Genomic DNA, 24,383 nt, shown 5'->3' with positions numbered 1-24,383 from the left:
GAAGCACAGTGTGATACAATAGCACTGAGGGAAGGGGACCAAAAGCACAACTCTACTGGAGTTTGTCTACTGGAATGTGGAATACACCTGTAGCACCTGTGTTTTATTAGGCAATTCCATTTAGATGGAATGAGAACTTTTCAAATAATTAAAATTTAGCTCTTATGTTAGAAATACTCGTTTATAACACCTGTTTTTTTTCTGCTTGTTTGCGGAGACAAAAGATTGATTTAATACATTTTGGACTAAGAGAACGTCACAAGACATCAGAGATTGAGTTGGAGAGCACACTGGAAAACCTGAGGCATAGACTGGAAGAGAAAGATCGAGAGATCGAATACAGCAAGTGGAGATGGAGGAAATTATGAACATCATAAGAGAAGAGCTAGAACAGAGAGATGCTGAGATTGAGAGAATGATAGAAGAAATTGATGAAAATAGTGCTAGCTCTCGCTCGCTCACTCTCTCTCTCTCTCTCTCTCTCTCTCTCTCTCTATATATATATATATATATATATATATATATATATATATATATATATTCAATTACGACCATGTAACATAAAAACTGTAAATATGTCATTTTACAAAATGGATCTGTACATTCTGTACATTCTCTACATATATATACACAACCATATACATTGTACATTGTGTATATAAACATAATATACATATATTGTACATACACTGTTAATATATTTTTGTACATATATAGAATATATATATTTCTCTATGCACCCCTGTTTTCTTTTCCTCAGTTTGGACAGAGCACTCTCCACCATTTCACTGCGAGTTATACTGTGTATGACTATGTATGTGATGAATAAACCAAACTTGAAACTTGAAACTTGAAAAAAATGAAGCAATAGAAAGATGAAAAGATAGAGAGAAAGAGACAAAAGCTAATAAGACAAGACCTAGAAGAGAAAGATGGAGAGATAGACAGAATTAGTCAAGAATTAGAAGAGAAAGAGGAGGACTTGGCTAGAATTAAAAACATTCTGTAACTTTTTTCCTACCTCTAGTGGTGGTAAAGTGGTATTGGTGCTCCATTATGCAGCAAATGATTGATGAGTCATGTGTTCTTTCTCAGGTTAATCACATCTCCTTACTTTTTTATTTCTACAATCGTAATTCATTTTTTATGGCTGATTATGATGGTTAAGGTTTATGTTGAATAAATAGCTGCATATTGTCTGCTTTTCACTGCTGCATTGACTAGTAGCTCACAAATATTTCATCAATTCATCTACAATGTCTCACAGATATTTAATTAATTAATCTGCATTATCTCATTATTTAAGAGAAGAACTGTAGTGATGGAAATATGAGAAGACTAGAAACTGAGCAAAACACAGAAACCACAAAAGACTAATCACAGCAAACATAAACATGACCACACATAAACTAGACCACACAGAGATATCTACAAAACTCCAACAATGACCAACAATTGATTAATAACTCAACATACTGTCAGTAGAATATCCACAACATAACAGTGAAGTGGTAGAAGAAGCATCTCATAAATTCAAGTAAATAACTTTATCCAGTCTGTAGATGGACAAACATTTATGATTAACATATATATTACTTTAAGTAAGTAGAAATATTCATTACATTTATTAAGTAGATATATTTAAATACTTATATTAACCAGATATATTGTTGGTATATTACTTACTGCAAAGGAATGGTACATATATTGCATATTTGTCTGAATCATTAACCCTTATGTCTGAGTTTCTTTTTAAGTTTAATAATTGCTGAATGTCAGTTTGTCTCTCACAGTCTCAGCTGTCTCAGTTCCAGTAACCCTTCCAGGAATCCACAGTCATGCGGTGACTTGGATAGATGATGTGGAATGTGTTGGAGATGCTTCAAAAAGCATCTGCAGACACCTACTTAAAAGGGGGAGCAGCAGCTGATGACATTCCTAAAGCCGTCGAAGGAAGTGTGTTGACTGACAGGCTATAGAGAGAAAGAAGACACATAATGCGGCTGAGCTATGATGAGTTTGGTATGCCATCGACCCAGCCTTTGCATACAATGGGTCTCAGTGTGAGGGTGAGTCAAGATGCCCATGGGTGTGTCGTGATGATGATGATGATGATGATGATGATGACAGAAGGGAGAGAATGTAGCATCAGAGAAAAAAGGGGACTCAGAGTTTCACTTTTTGTAATTAGCTATTGTGCCTTTAAAGATGTTTAAAACCTGTGGATGTTGACGGATGTGCCGCCACACCTTTTTTTAAAATTAGTTTTTACATTTTGTTAGTAGTAAGAATAAAGCGCCTATGAAAGGTTAGATATAGAAGTTAGATTATAGGTTAAGATACACGTCATCTGTCTCTCACTGTGTGATTTGCGTGTTAGTGTGTCACTCAGGTCTTATATATCTTATCCATCTTTGTGTGCTAATCTGTATAAAACTAACCTATAAACAATCATGAACTTCATTATGCAATCGGAGCTTTGGAGCCTGAGGCGTTTCATTCCTTTGATGAAGAAGAATATAAAAATAAAAGAGATCAATGGCTAAATGTTATTTTACAATATTGTTATAATAGTGGACTTAGCTAGGTCACATTTAGGCACGATGTCTGCTACTAGATAACTAGATAACAAGCTCGCTAACTATCTAGCAAGCTAAATGCTGCTTTGTGCAAAATTCATGAATTTGATTTCCAATGCACTTGTCATGATTTTTGACTGACAAAATTGACTGCCCAATAGTAAATGTTTACTTTTTTGTGTGAAAGTAAGCTAGTATGTATATATATATATATATATATATATATATATATATATATATATATATATATATATATATATATATATATATATAGAGAGAGAGAGAGAGAGAGAGAGAGAGAGAGAGAGAGAGAGAGAGAGAGAGAGATTAGTATTTCAAAGGTTTGTGTTGTCATTACATGCAAAAATGCTTGCATAATGTTTACAATAAATGTCACATTATTTAATACACAAATATCCTATTTGTGGAACAACTTAGCTAGCTGTGATTTTCTTCCTTCACTTAATTCTTGTAAATAGCACTTATAATGTTCCATAAAGTATTATGTATTGATATGGAATAATCTTCACATTTAAAAGCCATTTAAAACACATTGAAACCCTGTGGCGACCTGGTATAATCCTCTATTATGAGTTATTGTCAAGGAATATGCCCTTTCCCACTGGTCACGTGGTTCGGTCTTGTTTGTAACTGCGCCCTGTTGTCAGCGCAAAATAAGATTTGTTTTTTGTTTTTTTTTAGCACTCATTATCATAGGACTGGAGATTTCCACGACACCCAGCAAATAGCTACAAACTGTACTGCCACAGGTGCAGTTACATAAAACCTAATAATTTACATTTCTTACATAAGCTTAATGAAATGATTTGCATGTATATTTATTCATGAGCCTGCTGGTTACAGTCATTCTGTAGAAGCCTGCCGCCTGTGTAGCAGACCAGCCAGACACAGTGGATACAAGTGCACTAGATAGAATTTACTACAGAGAGGGAAATGGCACAACAACAAACCACAATATCATAGCCAGAGCTAAGATGGATTTAGCTACAAATGACAAAGAATTTGAGAGCCATGAGCACAAGTGATATAAATGCAATTGAATACAGGAGAATATATAGAGAAAAAATGTAATCGGTTGGGGAACACAAGAACGTGACAGTCACAAGAAAAACAAGAACGTGACAGTCATTGAGCTGTTGACGTGTGGCTGAGGGTGTGGCCATTACACTGTACAAATATTTATATTGTACTCATCATGTGTGCTGTTTATTTTAATGCAACCATATATGATTTAAGGAAAGTGAGGTATTGTTATCCTGATCCTCTTCAATCCGCTACAATCTTCTTTAGAACGCATGTTGGTCATATTTACTCCTGGAATCAAGATGAACAAATTAGATTTTGGTCTCTGCTTTGAACATTAGTCATGACTGATATCATAAAATCATCATGACAAATACCAACATAAACTTATATATCCACATATGCACCACTCTTGGTGCTCTGTCTATGAACCTAATAGCAGTACACTTTCAACTGCTGCCTTCAAATTTTAGTGAATTATGTGGAGTCCTCCATTAATCTGCATCAACTGTGGACATGCATTAACATTTACTTCAGATCACTGTTTTTCTATTATATTTTTGCGGCGAGGAGATGAACTTTACTTTGCGTGAACAGCCAGGACAAAGGAGGTGGTTTCGTTGGGGTTGCAGGTGTATGGCACAATGAGGTACGTTCCTGGGCCCAGCATGTAGGACTCCATCACCTCCCGTGAGTTGGTGCATACCTGAGCCTGCTTCACAGGGTTGCTAGAGGTAAAGAAGGAGGCTGGAAACAACTTCTGATCTTTCATCTGAAGAAGAGCAGGAGCAAAGCGTCAAGTGAAGAATCCAGAAACTGAAGAAGAGGAATCTCAGGCATCTATGTCCATAATCATTTCAGAATAAAAAAGTGTGTCATTCTCAGTCTTGAAACAATGATGTACAAACAAAAAAACATAAATTATAGAATAAATTGTATTTAAAAATGAATTTATATATTATTGGTATTATAAGATCAGCCAGGTGTGAGTGAGCGCACTGACTAGCTACTGGGAGGTAAACTTTACATACCGCTGGTGGCACCTGTAAGAGCAGAGAGGAAAATAATTCAGCATGATGCATCTTATACCAAATCGAGTCATCATTTCTGTGTCACATTTTTAAGAATTCATATTTCTGTATATTATACGCATTTACAGTTTAATGTTGCTGAGCAGAAACAAATGTCTACAAGAAAGAAAGACACTAACAGGAAAGACAGTGAATCCAATATGAAGTTGTGGCTGTGAGTCCCTGTGCTTGCTGACTGGTTTCTGCATGAGAGACACCAGCAGATTCAGTCCCTGTGGCTCCTGCTGGTCTGGACTCATCGCTGGAATCTTTATTCGGTACTGAGGGTTCCTCCAGAAGCTCTCTAGAATGGGTTACATCTATACTTAACATTCACAGTTTATGCAGAAACATAGATTTAGTGTAGTGTACTGCAGACTGCTGTGTAGACATTTTCTGAGTACTGTGTAAAATTTTTAGATCTCATTTTAAAACTATTTCAAATGATTTATTCTTGGCCAAAGAGTTACAGATTATTATATAAATAAAATAAAGTATTGTTTTAGACTGTATCAGATTATAACAGTTATAACAAAGACGAATATATCCTTACACCTACCATCCTAATCCGGTAATATAATTTATGAAGTAACTGTGAAGTACTGTGACATTACATACTGAATGAAGCAAAGTGACCCAAAGAAGACCTCTCAATATTAGATTTTCCTAAAAGAAGGAAAAGTTTCTCAAGAAAACTCTAATTTGTGGAACTGAATTTTGGATTTCCCTGTCTAGTTAACAGAGAACTTATGCGCATCTGGACACTTTTAAGGTCAGGCTTAAGACCAATCTGTTTAGATTAGTGTTAAATAAACCTGTGATTTTAAAGGCAGGTTTAAAACCAATCTGTTTAGATTAGTGTTTAATAAACCTGTGATTTTAAAGACAGGTTTAAGATGTCACGGCATTGCCCCTCCTCCTAGACTCCTACACATGTTCTTTGTGTTTTAGTTTTGTTTTGTGGCATGTTAATACATGTCTGTGTTGGTTAAATGACACGTACATGTTCCCACCCTCTGTGTGAGTGTAAACACCTGCATAACTCATGGAACCACCGGCCGTGTTTGCATCCCAACAGCCTTCGTACAGTGCTGAGGTCCAGGTGCTCGGGGACGAGCCATCGAGGAATGCAGCAGTGAAACAGCAGATGTCCAAGGTAGCAAAGCTTGCGCAGAAATCCTCCATCGCCATCCTGATGAAGGAAAAGCACAACATGGCAGCAAACTGTGTTTGGAGCTTCCTCACATCTCCAGGGTTTGAAACTGTACTTGGAGTTCAGGCTCTGTGAGATTTCCTAAAATCTCAAGGGTTTGAAAGTGAAGGAGTTTGCACCTACCAGAATTCTCCATCATTTTTACTGTGGAACAACTTGGTGTAAGTCGCTGCATCGACTGTGTTCCACAGTGGAGACCTGGAGAATGGGTTCATTAAAAGAATGCCAGAGATCTGAGATACTAAACTGTTAAGTAAAGGGCAATCATGCTGGTCAGGATAAATGTCCATTAAAGCCTATCAAAAAACCTTTAAAGTTTCCTTTCAAAATTCAGACACTAAAAATGTCAATAGCTTTTGGATTCTCAGGTTTCATTTATTTTTTTGTGCTATAAAGCACAAACCCGACCTCACTCACTCTAATGGCCTGAGCTACGGATCTTTTAATGTTGTTGAATGATTGTCTTAATTTGCCAACAGTGATGTCCGAATGAAGTGTTAGCATTGTTAACAGTGATGTCCGAATACAGTATTAGCATTGTTAACAGTGATTTATGAATAAAATGTTAGCATTGCTAAGGCAAGAACAAGCAAATAAAGAGGACCCAGTGCGAAGAGAAGTGTGTGTGTGTGTGTGTGTGTGTGTGTGTGTGTGTGTGTGTGTGTGTGTGTGTGTGATGGGAAGTGTGTGTGTGTGTGTGTGTGTGTGTGTGTGTGTGTGTGTGTGTGTGTGTGTGTGTGTGTGTGTGTGTGTGATGGGAAGAGTGTGTGTGTGCGTGTGATGGGAAGAGTGTGTGTGTGTGTGTGTGTGTGTGTGTGATGGGAAGAGTGTGTGTGTGTGTGTGTGTGTGTGATGGGAAGAGTGTGTGTGTGTGTGTGTGTGTGTGTGATGGGAAGAGTGTGTGTGTGTGTGTGTGTGTGTGTGTGTGTGTGTGTGTGTGTGTGTGTGTGTGTGTGTGTGTGTGTGTGTGTGTGATGGGAAGAGTGTGTTGTTTCAGTATATTCTAGATTTCCAATATTGCACAATGCAGATGATGTACACACATGGGCATTCTATTACTTAACACTCAGGCTTATGAAATCCTGTTAAATATGCATGGAAAATTAAGATGGGTAACTGAATTCCCAAACGGATGTCAGCGGAGTGTCTATAACACTGTAGGAGGGAAGTCTTACATGTCACTCCAGTCTCCGTTCCATTCTGTGTGTCCCCAGGGGTTAAGTAGCCTCACCAATTTAACTGATTCATTTTGACTCATCACCTATTAAACAGATGCAGTTGTAAGTAATTTACAGTAACTACATTTACTTGTCTGCATATTTTAGCTATAACAAACACATTTCCCCATATGGCATTAATCAGTCATCTTAGAAACCAACCATCCATTAATTCAAATGTATCAGTCAATCAATCAATTACTCAGATAGTTGTTTTCTTAGAGGAAAAAAGCAGCTCACCTTGGTGACTCCTGTCACAGTGTAGGCGTGGCCCTCCACTATGCCGTTGGACAGCTCTTTGTTGGCAGGAGTGGCCTAGTTATACGTGAAACAAGAGTGCCATAACGCCTGAACAAATATGTACTACAAGAGTAATCTAAACACCTGAACAAATATGAACCACAATACAGTTACGTGCAGAGTCTCTTTTGATGACAGATATACCTTCTTGAGAAAGTTGAGGGGAAATATGAGCTGTTTTTTTTTTTTTTTTTTAAAGGAGCAGAATGTAGCATCTAATTTTACTCCTTCATGTTTTAATTTCTCCCAGACTACAGCCGGACCACAATACGCAATACAGCCCAGATTACTATCCAGATTACTGCTTTGAATACAGCCTGGAACTCAGCCCAGACTACAGCCCAGAATACAGCCTGGGCTAATGTACGGACTTCTGCTGTACTGCCACTCCGACTACAGCCAGGCCACAGCCTGATTTACTGCCCCAATTACATCTGGACTACAGCTCGCCCAGAATACAGACCGGACTACAGCCCGGGCTACTGCTGGACTACTGCCTGGGCCACAGGCAGGACTACAGCTGGTCTACAGTTAGACCACAGCCTGATCTACTGCCCCAACTACTGTAATACTGCCCAGACTACTGCTCGGACTACAGTCCGGACTTTACAGGACACTGGAGAAAAGCAGTGAATACGGATCAAACTCGTCTTTTTCGTTTTACCAGTAATATGAATGTGGAGATGTGATATTGTCAGTATGTTCATAAAGCAGATTAATTAGCTATGACAGAACTGGCAAACAAAGAAAGAAAGAAACCAAAGAAAGAGAAGCGTGGATGAACTGTCCCGGCCAAGGGCGCGTGGATGAACTGTCCCGGACAAGGGCGTGTGCTTACCCCTTGTGGAGTGCCACAGCCCATGACAGAACTGTACTGGGCTGCTCGATGTATCATGCTCCAGAGATCAGGGTGATCCTCTTGCAGTCTCAGTGTAATGTGCGCGCCACCGGTGAAATCGGTCAGCGCCTCAGACACGTAGCCGCCTCTCATATCTGCGTAGGAGCCACACACTCTGGAAAAGACACAGTGAGAAACACACACAAACAAATCACACACACAAACGAAAATACAAAATGAGAAATACATGAGAAACTCACATTATACATTTCATGCCATACAAAACAAACAGAGGCAAAAGCAAACACTAGAGCCATAATAAGATGAAGAAAGATCATCAACCAACAACTTTTAGAAGTAATAGTATTATTTTTTCTGAATGTAATTGTAATATTATTATTAAGAATCTGGACATACTTGGCATATGCCTTCTCCAGCAATGCAGGCCAGAACTCATTCTGTGTTTTGCACTTCACAAAAATAAGTTCTCCATTGATTGTCGGCAGTTTGTCATCTATGACAACATCAATCCACTTCCCAAATCTCCAGAACTGTGAGGAATCATGGGGTATGAGCACAGACTGTTGGCACTGATGATCAACATTATAAACAACTAAATAATTAACCAGATTGGATGCAGAAAACAGAACAATTTAGAGAAACACCATTTCTAGTGCAGATAAATTCCATGCTGGTTTGTGCATACACCAGATATATCCTGGCACACAACATTATGAATTAAGCATTTGTTCAAGTTTATATTCAGCATATTATTATGCTTATACATGTAAATGGATGTAATATGCCCCATTGATGTATACTTACCCTAAAGTGAAATATTCCTGCATAATCCTTTGTGAACGATTGATCTGCAGGAATAACCTGATCCATGATCCCTTTCTGAAATGTAATGGCACCAATCGCAGCCAAAAACCAACAGTCTCCTACAGATCAAAAATATTTACCTTGTCAAAAATGATCTAAACCAGTCATTTCTTATGCCAGTCACATCCTGTATGTGTTAATAATCTCAGAAAATAGAAACCAGTTAATACTCTTAAGCAGTTTTTGCATTTAACTTACCAGAATACCAGAAGCCTGGAGCACAATTTTCATCATATTTTGTCTTAGAACTCCTTGTCAGTATTTATTATTATAAAATATTTTCTATAAAACATTTGTACTTTTTTGGTCTTTTCTTTGATAAAAAGCAGATTTCTGACCCCTCTAAGTAACCATTACAATATTACAGACATACATTTTTACTAAAAAAGTGTGGCAGCGGCTGGTAAATGGAAGCGAGAGGCAGGTCAGCAAAGAGGTACTTTATTCTCCACCGGTTTGTACGTGATGGAAGCACGTAACCTCAAACACAAAATACAGAGGTTCTAGTCTTCCTCTAGGCAAATGATTATACATTTTTCGAATTGACACAGTAGGACCACTGGTTAGACACCAGAGGGTTAAACTTACCAAGTTCTCCCTGGGTGTAATCAAACCTCGATTCTCCATCTAGAACTAGATACGGATTATTTACCATTTTCTGCAAAAAGGAAATAAAAAAGACCCGTTAGATTTTCATAATCATAACAGAAGTATGACTGGAGGCTTTCTACTGCAAAGTGAAGAATTACAGGTCAATGATAAAGATGCCATAGCAAAAACATTTAGAACAGTACAGAACTGAACTACAGAACGGCTACTGAGGTACCGTTGGTCTCATCCACACTACTCTGGCCATCTCCTCGGCAGACAGAATCCCCGGGCCGATGGAGCTCTCCATAGGAAGGAATGTATTGTCCAGAAATCTGGCTCTGTGCTGGATAAAGTCCCGGTGTAGCTCATGGTAGTTCTGCCCCAAGAATTTCACAGGACTGGAGCGAGCATCTACAACGTCCACCTCGTTGTGCATAGCTGAATGTATGAAATTCTGTCTGAAAAAGTAAAACAAAACAAAGCGAAAATATCACTGAGGAACCCCAAAGATGCTACTCTAACAAACAATTAAGCAATTTTTTTTTTAAAACGATTTAATAATATTGCAGAATCATAGTACAGAGGATTAATTTGGGCCTCTTTAATACCTGTTCCTTGTTCATGGATTTGAATGTGCTGCGACATACCAGCACTGCTGGATACCTGTATGGCTCTCAGGATCTTATTTGCACATTTGTTATTTCAACCGTAGACTTTAACCATTTACTTTTACATTTACATATACAGCATCAGGCAGATGCCCTTGTCCAGTATGACTTACAGAATTTGTTTGTAGTCTCTATCAGATACAATTCCTCCTGTGACTATAGAGAGGTCAGTGTTCAGAACACTGTCAGTGTAAATCCTAACCAGCCTCTGGCTGTCATCTTAGAGAAACCTTAGTGTTCTGTAAAATCGCTCAATATTTTCAGAGTTATCTGTCAGATAACTTTAAAATGTTTACCGAAAAAGATATAGGATCAGGAAGTAACACCTAGAAAATACACAGGGCTTTGTGCAGTATTTCTAAAGGTGTTACCTCCTGTAAAACAAATACACAGGATTTACAAAGTTTATAAAGAATAAAGATACTGAGGGTTTTCCAGGAAGATTAAAAAATAACTATGAATATTTCATGTTTGCCTGTTCAACCACTGTGCCATGTCATCATTTCTATCACTAAGTGTTTTATAAAGACCAGAATAATCCCCTGAACTGTGCTTTCATGTTTTCTATCATCAGTCTCACTCTCTGCTTAGATCATTTATTTGATAAAAAGGTTTTCCTTCCCTTTCATATTCCTAAGGACTGTATGAGGTCACAGGCATTGAGAAAGACAGTTTTCTAAAGTCTGGCCTGAACCTTATGTGGTTTTACTACACAGACATGAAACACAATATCAGATGTTATTCAGATGGTCCCTACTGTCTGATTCTGAGCCTCCTCTATGAATCAATCCATAACTGAGCAATTATGGATTAAAACTAATTCACTATTATCTGCTATACAATCAGGACTAAAAAGAAAAAGAATTGTTGTCAGAATCCCAACGATCCCCTCAGGGATTGATAAATCTATCTGGATATCCAGACAGTATTCCAATCCCAAATCCTTGTCCAGCTAATCAAGGGTCTTGTGATAAAACCTGTTATTTGGATCAAATGTGTTTAGAGCAAATCTTGAGAACAGTTTTTTATATGAAACACATTTGGCGTTGCTTCCACATTTCCTTTTAACAATATTCAGAAAGACATCTTTTGATATTCATTTTAAAATTATCCACCAACCATACATTTCTAATGTGGCATCATCATAAAATAGCTTTCTTCATAAACGCTACACTGAATCAACCTCATGATCATGGCTTTTGTGAGACAAAACCCTGGTGATAATGTGTGTGAATGCACTGGAAGGTTCTTACCTTAGAGAGAGTGAACCTGGCAGTCTGAATAGAAGTGCTCTGCTGAAACTTCTGACAGTAAGTGAGGAAGACACACTCTTCTAGGAATTGAAGTAAACCTGAAATTCCATGCAAGATCAGTGAAAGAATAGGATTATCCCTGTTTGCTGTGGTACTGGTGGGGCAGGTTTAGCTGGGCTGTTTGATGTAATCCAGACACTTTGAACTCTTCAGTACCTCTTCAACAAAATACATTTTAGACAAACAGAAGTGTCTGGAGGACAGACTTGACATTTGGCAGCTGTGGTACTGCCCATGCACTGTAGGTGTCATGCTTCTTTAGCCACATGTACAGTGAGGAGCATGCGAGGCTGGGTTGGGTTTGGGGGAATGGGCGTGGCCAAGGGACCTGTAACAGGTTATGCAGCATTCCACAGCTGTGGTGCACGGTGCTAATACACAACACATAAGCCCTTACCGATACTCACATACTCTGCTCCATTAGTATTTAAAAGGCACCTTGTGCAGCTCATCAGTAATTTTGTGATAACATCATGAGTGTGACATCAGATAATTCCAGATATGACCCTGTGACTTCCCTATGCTCCACACTACCATGGAAAATACTGCTATATGCAGTATTTAGTATACAATAATATGCAATATTTAATTTCCAATAATATAATATGTATGTCATCTTACAAGCACAGTGTGAAAGCCATGAACAGCCTTTCTAATGTCCAGCAAAAAATAGCAAAAGATTAACCAGGACATATATTAATAAACATCCAATCACAGATAACAAATACACAGGACTTGAATATAATACACTTCCATGTGAGTTTTCATTAATTTTATTAGTCTGGCCCTGGAGGCAGAGGGAGCTGTATGTGTATCTAGTCTACAGCAAAGCCCACTGAACAACAGGTAAGCAAAACGGGAAACCCCATAGTGTCGTTTAGGAAGGGCTGAACATACAAACATGAGTCATAATGAGGGTAAGTACCAGGGGCAATCTGTCAATTGCTGAGGAGCCTTTAAGAGATAGTTTTATGCTCATGTATGTTGTGGGACATATCTCACGAGAGAGAGCTTGAGATCATTCAGTTGAGAAGAGCAGAGGGAATCTGTTGGAAAACCGATACTCTTCTGTCAGCCTTCTCAATATTCTTAGTTTGGTAATGCTGTACAGTGATTTTTACTGTTTCCTTTATGTACAAATGGAGCGATAGTAGCCATGAGACCTGGCTTGGTTCGATCAGTATAGAGTCCTGAATAAGCCCTTCAGAGTGTCCACACCAGTGTCTGTGTCACCCCATGTTACCATGGTTACCTTGAATCACCTGTTCTTCACTCCAGGTAAGAAATGTTACAGCAGCCAATCAATCTTTAATGTTGTTTAAGTAAAGAAACATCATAATTCATTTAGACTTTCAGGGGGGTTTTTTATTACAAAAACAAATTGCTCAAAACTGTATTTTATCAAATCAGAAATTAAAAAAAAAGATCCATAACAAAACTTCTGCCTTGTGGCATCTACCTGGTTTGCTGTGACTTACAGTTGCTGTCAGAGAGAATTTGACTTTAATATGCAGATAGTCACATCACACCCACTTCTGTTTTGACTGACAGAGTGAGTCAGTTCATCCATGAGCTGTGGACAGGAAATGAGCCTCTGATTATTAGAAACGACCAAATGGCAAAGAGTCATCAAGGAAAAACACAAAAGGGAAATTCCACTATATGCATAAGGTTATTAATCCATAATGATGCCACTGGATTGACTAACAGCTAGGATAGTCTAACCACCTCAGTCTGCTCATAATTACACACAAGGACCCGAAGGGAAGATTTAGTGCTTTGAACCAACTAGATAAATGACAACATACAAACATACAAAGAACGGCTTCACATTGTCGGGTTTAGGGTTAGCACATACCTGCAGTAGGCTGGAGGGCCTGTGTTTTTTGATAAAGATGTGAGAATACATTAGTGATTTCTATAATTTAAAAAAAAAAACAACATAACAGTATAATGTAAATTACCACATTTATTTCATAAAGAAGCTCTGTGGAATACTTATTTCTGATTGGTCACTCAGAGGCTCGTTATGTCTGAATAACTGTGGGTGTGATGCACTGCTGATGGACTACTTTTACTTGTGTTAAGCTTCTGATCTGGTTTGTAAATAATATATAATAGTCATAATTTTCCAATTGTGATCAATTATAATAAATATTAACATAATTTTGTGGTAGTGTCGGGCTGGACGTAAGGCTACGTTATCCCTTAACATATGCCTACATGTTTCCAAGCTACTAAAATAAACTATATACCTGCAAATATATGGTTATTAATATCCTTAAATAATCTCTGAATATAGCAGAGGTTCATTAGCCTGCCATGCTAATTTTTTTTTTTTTTAAACAGCTCTGCCTACAAGCTGGGCTACTTCTGAGCATGTGCCATACAGGCTAATGTGCAGCCTGCATGTCAAAATTGTCTCACATAGGCCTAACACATTCAGAAACCTTCTTCACATGCATCTCTCTCTCTCTCTCTCTATATATATATATATATATATATATATAAATAAATAAAAATATATATAAAAATATATATAATAACCTATAGGGCTACACTGAGCCGTGTATGACACCAAGTGTGTGGATGTGCAAAACGTGTACCATTCTGTAACATTTTAACAGATACACTTAAAGCAAGAGCCAGTCACTGGGGTAACTAGTACACTAATATAAGAAGTTTGTTAAATAATAATCAATAAGTTGAATTTATATGGTGCTTTTCACAGGCTCGAGGTCGCTTTATCATAACAATAAAGATGGAAAGAGACAAAAAACTAACAACTGTGAATAAATGCTATGAGAAATGTTGAGAAAAGATGCATGTTTAAAGTTATTTGAAAAAGGAAAGTGAAGAACAGACAGAGAGATTGAATACAGTCTTTGTTAAATATTTGTTTTCAGTCTCTGGATGTTGAGGAGTCTGATGGCATGGGGGAAGAAACTGTTGCAAAGTCTGGCTGTAAGGGCCCAAATGCTTCAGTAGCTCTTCCCAGACAGCAGGATATACATCTGTGTAAAATTATTTTAGTTACTGTTAAAAGAATTCTACTCACATGGAACTCTGAAAACTCGGCAGTACATTTGACACTACGCCAAAGCTTCATACACCGAATTCAGCGCGTTTTTACATGGAGCCAGTGAATGACAACTAGTATCACAGGTTGTCACGGTGCCCCGGGCTCCCTACAAAAGGTACACGTGTACTCTCTCACATACGCACACCATACCTGCCAATCACCCACTTATCAGTTACTGTACACCGCTGTTCATTGTTTGCTCCCTTTTGTTCTCGCTGTTTAAGCCCACAGGTACATGTCAGTGATGCTGCACACAGCCAGGCATCCTGCGCCTGGAGCTGTTGGCCATACCTACTCTCAAGCGCTCAAGTCGAGTTCTTATGGAGAATAAAGTTTTTCTCCACTTTCACTTACCTTGTTCACACACATCGTAGGAAATAGAGACACAACCTATTTCTGTAACGGCCCGAGTGCCCCAGGAAGCATAGACACAGACGTTTATTAACATACAACGCAAGCACTCACGCATAACAAACAGTGAACAGGACGATCAATGACCAACCCTGTTGCACACACCAACAGGAGATTAAATACACACAGACACACACAACGTTAAACCAGGTGCAGGTGTGTGCTATCAAGGAGGCTCGTGGTTACAAACAAGGCAACGTGACTGCCACTGCACGCGGCGGGCCGCGTCACGTGACCAATGGCAATTTCTCAAAACCACAGACGCGTTTTGCAAATGCTCACTCACTGCAAACAGTAAAACAGCAACTTCAAAAGAAAGGACACTATGCTAAAAATAAATAGCTAAAATAATTATCGCCAAAATGCGTTATAACGTCTACAAACCACGTTTTCCACACTGCAATGTAACGTGGAGCGATTACGAGGCGGACGCATATGATGAAAAGAGTGAGATTTATTAATGGCAAATCCAGAATCGTGGTTATAATAACGCAACCAAAAAAAGAAAGCATGTGGAAAAGAAACCAAGAAGTAAGCAAAGACACTGGACAGGGTTATCATGGAGAAAGGACGCTGGGGGGCCAACCGTGACCTTTCACATTGTTCTCACACTGTATAAGCTGTTGTTGCATACTTTGTTACATTTACTGAGTAGAGACAATCAATAAAGTGTAATTTGTTGAACTGCAAAAGAGAAAAATAACTGATTACTTTAAAGAATAATAAACGTGGTGCTGATAAGTAACAATGTTGCATTACATAAAACAATAAAGTGGACCATAAGATATACATACACTTACTGTACATGTTTTTATTTTTGAAGCTTCAGATTACAGAGATCACAAATCAGATTGAACAAATTACCCACCCTCTCGTTCTTAAACCATGACACTGCAAATAAAATACATATATAAATGCTTTTTTATACTTTCTGACACACTGCAGTTGTCCATATATGTAAATAAAATGTAAATAAAAACTAAATCGCTACTGAATATTAAACATTAGGATACAATTGATACATTGTTTTTTACAATGTCCAAAACCAGCAAAATCAGCATTTAAACGCACATTAAACTACGTACTAATTACACATGGTTCCAGTATACTACTAACTGCCTGTCCACACATAACTGACATATTACTGCTACATTTCTAACATTTAACAACTAAGCACAACTCAGATATGTTGAGTGCATCAATACCAGTCCAGTACTAACACCGGTATCAGTTCCCAGTGTTCATTCCCTGTGAGAAACAACCAAAACATCTGACACTCTCCTGTCTGACTGAAAGTTGATTGTTGAAATATCGAAATTTAACGTCTCTATACCCAGCTATATCCCAGCATTCAGAGCTTCTGCATGTTCAGCCATTAGAGTCTAGTCCTCTGAGCTCACGGTCAGGGTGTTACACTGCTTATGTGTGGGATTTGGGTTTATGGCTCTGGCTGTAGATCTGAGATGTGTCCATCAGCTGCTTCAGCTGCCAAAGACCTGTAGAACACACAGAGAGGATGATGTCACCAACAGAGTTTATGGAACAGGTTAGTACATAATCAGCTGCAGTAGATTAAACATTTAAAATTAAAGTATGTGTAATGACAAGATATGCTCACTGGATGGCAGCAGTATGTCTACTGAAGTTCACATAAGTGTACTGAACATCCTCTTCCTCTGAAGGGTCGAGGTGTCTTGCAGTGGAGGATGGAAACACTGCCTGTGTGGGGTTGTGTATGAATGTAATGCTGGCATATTGAACATCATCCTGGTCAACCAAGGATTCTGTCTGTGTGGGGTCAGAGGTCATGGCCAGGGCAGAGATGTTGCCATACACAGCAGTGTAGTCATGCTGAGAGAGAAAGAGAGAGAGAGAGAGACGGAAATATGGGAGACAGAATTGGTCATAAGATTTCACATTTTCTGTGTGTGATGATTTAAACACTGCCAATGCCTGTACAGCTCAGTAGAACCTCAGACCCAGTAAGAAAACAGTTTGAGTCATTTTGAAGACTCATTCTCATTATAACTCACGTTCCTGCTGTTCTGCTCACACCTGTTCCTGAGAGCTGCAGCTCGACTCCTGTAAACGAGATAGAAGCATCACCAGCTTTACATTCACTTCTGCACTGTCTAGTTCTTATACAGCTGTTATACACATCTGTTATACAGCAGTGAGAGAAAGAGCAGTAATGTGTGTGTGTGTGTGTGTGTGTGTGTTTCTGTGTTTGTGTGTAGTGAGACGTAGTGTGTGTGCGGGCGCATGCAGATTAATGGGTGCGTGAAGCTGGCAACATTATTTGCAATAGACAGATACCTGAAGCCTGCATTTTCTGTCATAAAATCCCTTGTACACATATGCTGACTGGATTTTGAATGAAAAAGTATATTTTTATTATGAAATGTTTTTGTTATATCATATATATATATATATATATATATATATATATATATATATATATATATATATATATATATATATATATATATATATACATATACATTTATATATATATATATATATATATATATATATATATATATATTTTTTTTTTTTTTTTTTTTTTTTTTTTTTTTTGATGGTTTTGTTTGTTTGTTTTTGTTTTTTGTTTTTTGTCTTTTTTAGATAAAAACGGCTTTCTGACTCCCCTAAATGACCCATAATAATATTGGCATCTGGCCATGGTTATGCTGGAAAAAAAAAGATAAAGAATGTTGGGGTTGTTTTCAGACATCATTTAACTAAAACATTAATATTATGATGTAGAGCAAATGCCAAAAAACCTTAAAACCCCAGAGGGTTAAATGTGGCTTTCATTTCTCACCTCATCCACAGGAGGGCGGCAACGAGTCCCAGAAACACACCCACAGTGACTCCAGAGGCCGTGTATTTTACAGCTGTGTTATCTGCCACAGGGAGGAGACTTTACACAAGTGTGTGAACAGTCACAGAACTCAGTGAACTCAAATACAGTAAATCCAGAGAGGAGAATGCAAGTAAGAAAAGATTCTTAGCCTGCGTGCTAGGAGTCTCATTAACCACTGTAGTAACTCAGTTCAGCGCACACTGTACCTGATGTAAACGACCATTCTGGTGAGCTGGAAGACCCAAAGCAATTCTTTGCCACACAGTATAATAGTCCATCCGCCCCTGTGTTTAAAGTTAAATTGGTGCCATTTCCTATCAATATGACATCACTTCCTGTCTTCTTGTACCAGGTGTAAGAGCTGATGGGGTTGGAGTCACTGTAGCACAGCAGTGTGACCGAGTCCCCAGACGCACGGTCAGTAACAGACGGGACTCGGGGAGAGTCTGAGCAGGAGAGAAACTCAACATGTCAGTTAACATTTTACACTCAGAACACAAGAGGATCAAAGGTTATCATTATTATTAGTCATTGTAGGTTCAGCAGCGGGAGCAGTGGTAGTAGTTGTAATATTAAACTATTGGTAGTGGGTGTTGATATTTATAAGTGGATTGTTTGTATTTGTATTTGTAAACCGTCCACTCACACACAGCAGGAGAGGGAAGGTTCTCATGGCCTTCAACAGCACATCTATATCTATCTGCACCACTGTCTGCAGGTACAGGGCATGAGACAGATGTGCAGCGAGACTCTCGTTGTCCATTCTTGTACCAGACGTAAGTGGGGTTGTTGGACAGAGTGCAGGTGGAGCTACACTTCAGGTTCTTTCCACCATGTGTGTCTGACACCGTAACCTTTAGGTCTGTGGGTGATTTTATTAAATAGGTTTTTGTATTATTTTAATTTCTAAAACATTTTGATAGTTAAGTAAAATATTTTATGCTATGCATCATTACCGGTGACAGACAGAGTGACTCCAGGTTCACCAGTGTATTTACCCAGAGGATCGTCAGTGTGGAATCTGAACTTGTATGTGTGAGCATCACTCTCTCTCAGGTTAGTGATAGTTATACTACAGTTATTCTGGGAGTTCTGGCTATATTTCACTCTTCCATGATACCCCACTTCCACGCTCACATCAACAGGCTCCATACTAGCTTGCCAATTAATGAACCAGAGTGATCTTCTCACTGTGAGTACTGCAGGGTATTTATAAGAGCAGGACAGCTCAACAGAAGATCCGTTCAGAGCACACACATGTTCAGAAGTGTAACTCACACCAAAGCTCTCTTCACCCAGCACACCTAGAACACAGAGAGAGTCTCAATCAGATAGAAGAAATTTAAATGAGGATGGCTGCACTGAAACATTTATGGCCAAAATGAAAATGATCATTTTGGAGTCCAATAGGTGAAGAAACAGAATACTCTCCTGATGTTGGACACCTTCGCTGTGAATCCTCTGGTGAAAATGAAGATTCTGTTAGCCACACTCCCCACCTCGACTTTGCCCACATGATGGGACATTCTACTGTTGATGTTTTGCTTCCGTCCACGCATCAACATGTGTTGTTTTTTCGCTTTCCTCTTTCCACTTCACCTCTTGTACCTTCCCTCTATCACCTGCCCATTGTTTTATTCCCAGTCAGAGCATGTATAAATATCCCCTTGATGAAACCATGCCCAACTGTCACACACTGCCTTAATAATAGGCTACCTGCCCCAAACATGCGGCGTGTTGTCTAATACGATCGGTGTTCCCCCGTTTCGCTGGCCACACTCCATTAACTGCTTGGTTTAGTTAATATGTCAGATTATAAAAAATATGTAGCCTGATTGGTTACAAAATACATTTCTTACAGTTGTGTATTTATTATAAATCCTTCATTATCATGTAAACTTCATACAGCATTTATCACACACACCAGATTACATGACAGGGTGTTCCACTCTGCTTTCATCAGTACTCACTTCATTATTTAGTACGTTATTTTGTATATTATATTCATATTACACTATTGCTGCATTCTACTTTACTTATTTTACTTATTTTATTTATTTTAATATTTTATGTTGTCACTACTCCCTGTGAACACTAATCTAACTACAACCCCCAGAATTCCAGGCATATGTCACGGTACGGCCCCTCCCTCCATTTACAGTTACCTTTACGGCATTTAGCAGAGGCTCTTATCCAGAGCGACTTACAAAAGTGCTTTGTCATTTACTCATAGAATATATCCAAGTACAGTATAGTAGGTTAGAGTCCAACATACCAGTGAACTAGAATACTGTAGAATACAGGGATGAATGCTGATACCTAGAAGTGCAAAATACATAGGGTCTATCTTGAACAGTGATAAGTGTAATAAACAATACGTGCTAGAGTTTGTTAAAAAACATAAACAGTGCCCTACAATAAGTACTAAATTAGTCAGTCAATATGGGAGCAGGGGCAATTGTGCTTTAAATATTCTGCAAATAGATGGGTCTTCAGTCTGCGTTTGAAGACTGCAAGGGACTGCTGTCTGGACAGCAAATGGGAGTTCATTCCACCATCTTGGAGTCAGGACAGAAAATAGTCTCGATGTTTGTTGTCCATGAGACCTGAAGCAAGGTATTTCAAGCCGAGCCGTACTTGAGGTTCGAAGTACTTGAGGTATAGATCAGGCTTTGACCCCGTGTGTGTGTGTGTGTGTGTGTGTGTGTGTGTGAAACGCCCTCCCTGTGTTTCACACCTGCTCCTTATTGTGTGTCGTTAGTATGCATATATATAAGTCTTGTCTGAGTATAGGTGTTGTCGATGTTTAAACCCGGTTAGCCTGCTAACCACATAGTTGTCTTTTGTATCAGAATAAACATTCATTGTGTGTAACATGACTCGTCCTCGCGTCCTGCGTTACCTCCTCGTCTCACAGCATGGACTTGCACAATCATCACCAGACTATTAAACACAACTGCATCTAATTATATTCTGCCTGTTTTCAAGTCTGTTTGGTTTCTTCCTTGTGAAGTATTTTCACTACTGTATTGTGCATACTGAGTGTTTTTCCAGTTATTACTACTGCTTATGGTAATGACTGTTTATGGTAAAAGCCTTTTCTTCTTTTACATTTGTTTGCCTGATCTGTTGACTTTGCTGGTTTTTTTCCTGGATGATTTATTCCCTTCGTGTTTGGATGTTGATGTGAATAAAATGGATTAATTTTACATCCGCAAGCGTCCAACTAGTTCTGAACCGTCATAAATGTCTATATATATTTTGCACATCTTCTGTTATCTTCTGTTATTCTTATTGAAATGCTCACTTTCAAAGTTCAACAATTCAACGCAGTATGTACTCTGTGTATACAAAATGTAATTTAAAGACGTACCTGTCAGTAAAATGAGGATTGATCCTACTGCAATATTTCCTGACATTCTGCAAGACATTGTGACATCACCACTCAAACAGCTGATACGTGAAGAGCCGCTTAGTCACAAATTTTGTTTCAAGCAAAATATCAAAGAATGAACTACAGACTATAACAGAGTAACACAGGAGCTATACAGACTGTAACAGAGTAACACAGGAGCTGTACAACTAACTGTTCCTAAAAGAGGAACCCAGAGGAGTTTCTCATACCATCAGTCAGTGGATGGTATTGGATTTTTTCCCCACATGGCCATTACACATCAGTCAAACCCACAAAGGTTTTACTCACCATTTAGCCTGAATTTGCAGAACTCTTTGCATTTCATTTAGACAGGTCAGTATTTAAGTATATAATTTGCAAAGGTGACATATCTGTTATAATTTTAGTTTATATTAAACAATAAATAGATGAACCTGCATTTGAGTTCACATGAACATGTTGAAAGAGGACAGGCACCTCCCACCGCTAAATTACACTGCTACATGTTTCACCACTTTGTATACTGGTAACACTGGTAACTGGCCTAGCCCCAACAGAGGGGATTTCTCCATATTAGCCACTTCCACAATTTGCCAATGGCACATACCCTGCAGGGGTTTATACTCCCATGATTTAGCCTACTCGTGTTCTTATCCGAGGTACTCACTAAGCACATCGTCCTGGTGTACTCCTGGATCTTGGTTGTTTCATCCTCTGATGCTCACTAGTCCTCGGCCCCCTCCTTCCGTTTAATGTCTTGGGGTGCGGAATTTGTGATGAAACCCTCCGTGCGTTGTGAAGAGTTTCCTTGTCTTGATGTCAGTGGCTTCTATCATCTCCTTCAGCCGACTTTTTTGCCAGCAGGGTGTCTGATGACTGGAAGAGTCAGTTTAGGTGTTGATAACCTGGATCTTGTTCCTCCCACACTTTACCTTTGTAGGTATATGGTTTTAGCTGCTGTCCTCGTGGCCCTCAACATCTGTTATGCACTAGATAACAGATGTTCTAGCTACTTTCTAGTAACTTATATCCTGGTGAGGTGGATTAGAGAGTGGATGTCTCAGGTATCTCAAGTGTCACTGTTGCTGTGGCATATACCAGCTGGTTGGCTTTTGTGATGGTCACAGTAGTAGCGTCTTCACCGTGAGCGTAGTCCTCAAGTTTGTGGTGTGGGGACGATGATGGTGATGATGATGATCTGTCATCCTGGCTCCCCTTTGCCATCACATTTGTGTTGTACCTTGTCAACCTCTAGTTGTGACAGCAGTTGCCAGTGTAGATGTTGGAACAATGAGCTACTTGTTGTTTCAGAGTTAGTCTAGCTGTTGTGTTTCAAAATAGTTACCACATCCTCTACACATACCCTATCACACTGGGATTGATTGTACACAGTAGTAACATCCCAAACGCCCTCCATTCTCCACGCTCATCTATGAGTGCTTTGTATTTTTCCAGTAGTCCACTTCTGATTAGATTGCCCTGGTGCCCCAGCATCTGACACAGACCTTGTTGACCTTCTTTTCATAATCATTGTGATCTGAAGGTTTGTGCTTTATATTTGCTGGAAAACAATCCCAGGTGAAGATCATCCCAGGTGTCTGCCTCATGAAGCTGGTAAAGGGTGCAGAAGAAGAGTCTATAATATAAGAGTTTGATTTGTTTAACACCTTCGGTTTTGTGTAAGGCTGTAAAAAATAATACTGTTTGAACAGTGTTACTCAGAGTTGGATGCCGAGAGTCTGCTGCAGACAAGATGCTTATATTTTCCTTAGTCTTAGGGTATTTCCTCTTGCAATGTTGAAGAACAACTTCTCTATTCCAAACTTCTCTCTTCAAACGAATATAGATCTGACATAAGCTTCAAAGAATAACTTCTATTAACACGTTTGCAAGATAAGTTGCAGTTCATAGTCCAAATAGGCTTTTTGTTTAGTACATGTTAGCAAATGCTTTGGTTTTGAGTTAGAATCACTTTATTTAGCCAAGTATGTTACACATACAAGTCATTTGTCTTGGTGATGGCCCTGACATCTGCAAAGAATCCAGCTCCATTGGTCCTCAGTCCAATCCTCAGGGAGATGTTCCCAGGCCAGGTATTTGATATGTTCCAGTTACTCATAGACATGATCTTTGTAGCCAGGTGCTACAAAGTTCTGTATTACTCAACAGGGAGTTGGGGCAGAACAAAAACCTGGCCAGACTGTAGGTCCCTGAGGAATGGACTAACAGTTTGTGGTTTAGACTACTAAAGACACTATTCCACAACACTAGAGCACAACTAAAATGTTCCTTTATGGTGTTACCAGTTGAGTATGTGGACTGGCAATAATTCACAGATGGTTTATATAGATGAAAGTATTATCAATTAATTTCTGTTTACATTCTGTTGTGAACACAATACAGCAGAAAGTAAACAGATTATTACATTCTGTTGTAGGCACTTCAGAATGGTGTGTGTGTGTGTTTATGTGTGTGTTTAGTTTAGTTTAGTTTAGTTTAGTTTAGTTTAGTTTAGTTTAGTTTAGTTTGTCATGTGTTTCTTACACAAGTGCCCAAAAACAATGAAAATGTATGTCTTTTCCTGTACATAACACCAATGTCATATGTAAGAGCATTATAACATTAAAAACATCCACCTCCAATCAAGACATAGTACATACAACACTGGACATCCAACGTACACAAAACAGAAACATCCATGTCTACTTATTATTTAACATTCTAATAACCTGGGGATAACAAGCCCAGGTTTTTAAACCTTGTGGTTCTAGTACGCAGACAGCAGTATCTGTCACCCTATTGCAAACTATCGCAGGATGAGAGGTTTCCCTCAGGATATTCAGTACTCTGATCTGACAGTGAGATGTGTAAAGGTGGTCCAAATGTGAGAGTAGTGAAGCAGTCAAAACTTC

General features: G+C 38.7%; 1 protein-coding gene across 1 annotated transcript; it reads right to left on the bottom strand.

Moving 5' to 3' along the window:
- Window positions 1–4,203: 4,203 nt before the first annotated feature.
- Window positions 4,204–10,173, bottom strand: LOC113573019 (calpain-14-like). Its single transcript, XM_035531122.1, has 12 exons — window positions 9,973–10,173; window positions 9,735–9,804; window positions 9,087–9,205; window positions 8,679–8,812; window positions 8,262–8,436; window positions 7,364–7,438; window positions 7,082–7,167; window positions 6,030–6,104; window positions 5,728–5,885; window positions 4,834–4,997; window positions 4,655–4,666; window positions 4,204–4,395 (listed from the first exon to the last, which is right to left on the bottom strand). Exons 1-12 carry the CDS (start codon window positions 10,171–10,173, stop codon window positions 4,204–4,206), a joined length of 1,461 nt encoding a protein of 486 aa, XP_035387015.1.
- Between the last annotated feature and the right edge of the window lie 14,210 nt (window positions 10,174–24,383).

The sequence above is a fragment of the Electrophorus electricus genome, chromosome 10 (genome assembly GCF_013358815.1).
Source record: "Electrophorus electricus isolate fEleEle1 chromosome 10, fEleEle1.pri, whole genome shotgun sequence".
Classification (NCBI taxonomy): Eukaryota; Metazoa; Chordata; class Actinopteri; order Gymnotiformes; family Gymnotidae; genus Electrophorus; species Electrophorus electricus.
Note: the sequence above shows the minus strand (reverse complement) of the source record. Positions and strands in the feature narration are given on the sequence as shown.

What these genes read in the sequence shown, in the direction of transcription:
- LOC113573019 (XM_035531122.1), bottom strand. Translation starts at nt 10,173, where the DNA reads ATGCACAACGAGGTGGACGTTGTAGATGCTCGCTCCAGTCCTGTGAAA. An exon ending in TTACACCCAGGGAGAACTTG is followed by an intron (nt 9,206 to 9,734) that starts GTAAGTTTAACC and finishes TTTGATCTGTAG; the next exon opens with GAGACTGTTGGTTTTTGGCT. An exon ending in CAGGAATATTTCACTTTAGG is followed by an intron (nt 8,813 to 9,086) that starts GTAAGTATACAT and finishes GATTCCTCACAG; the next exon opens with TTCTGGAGATTTGGGAAGTG.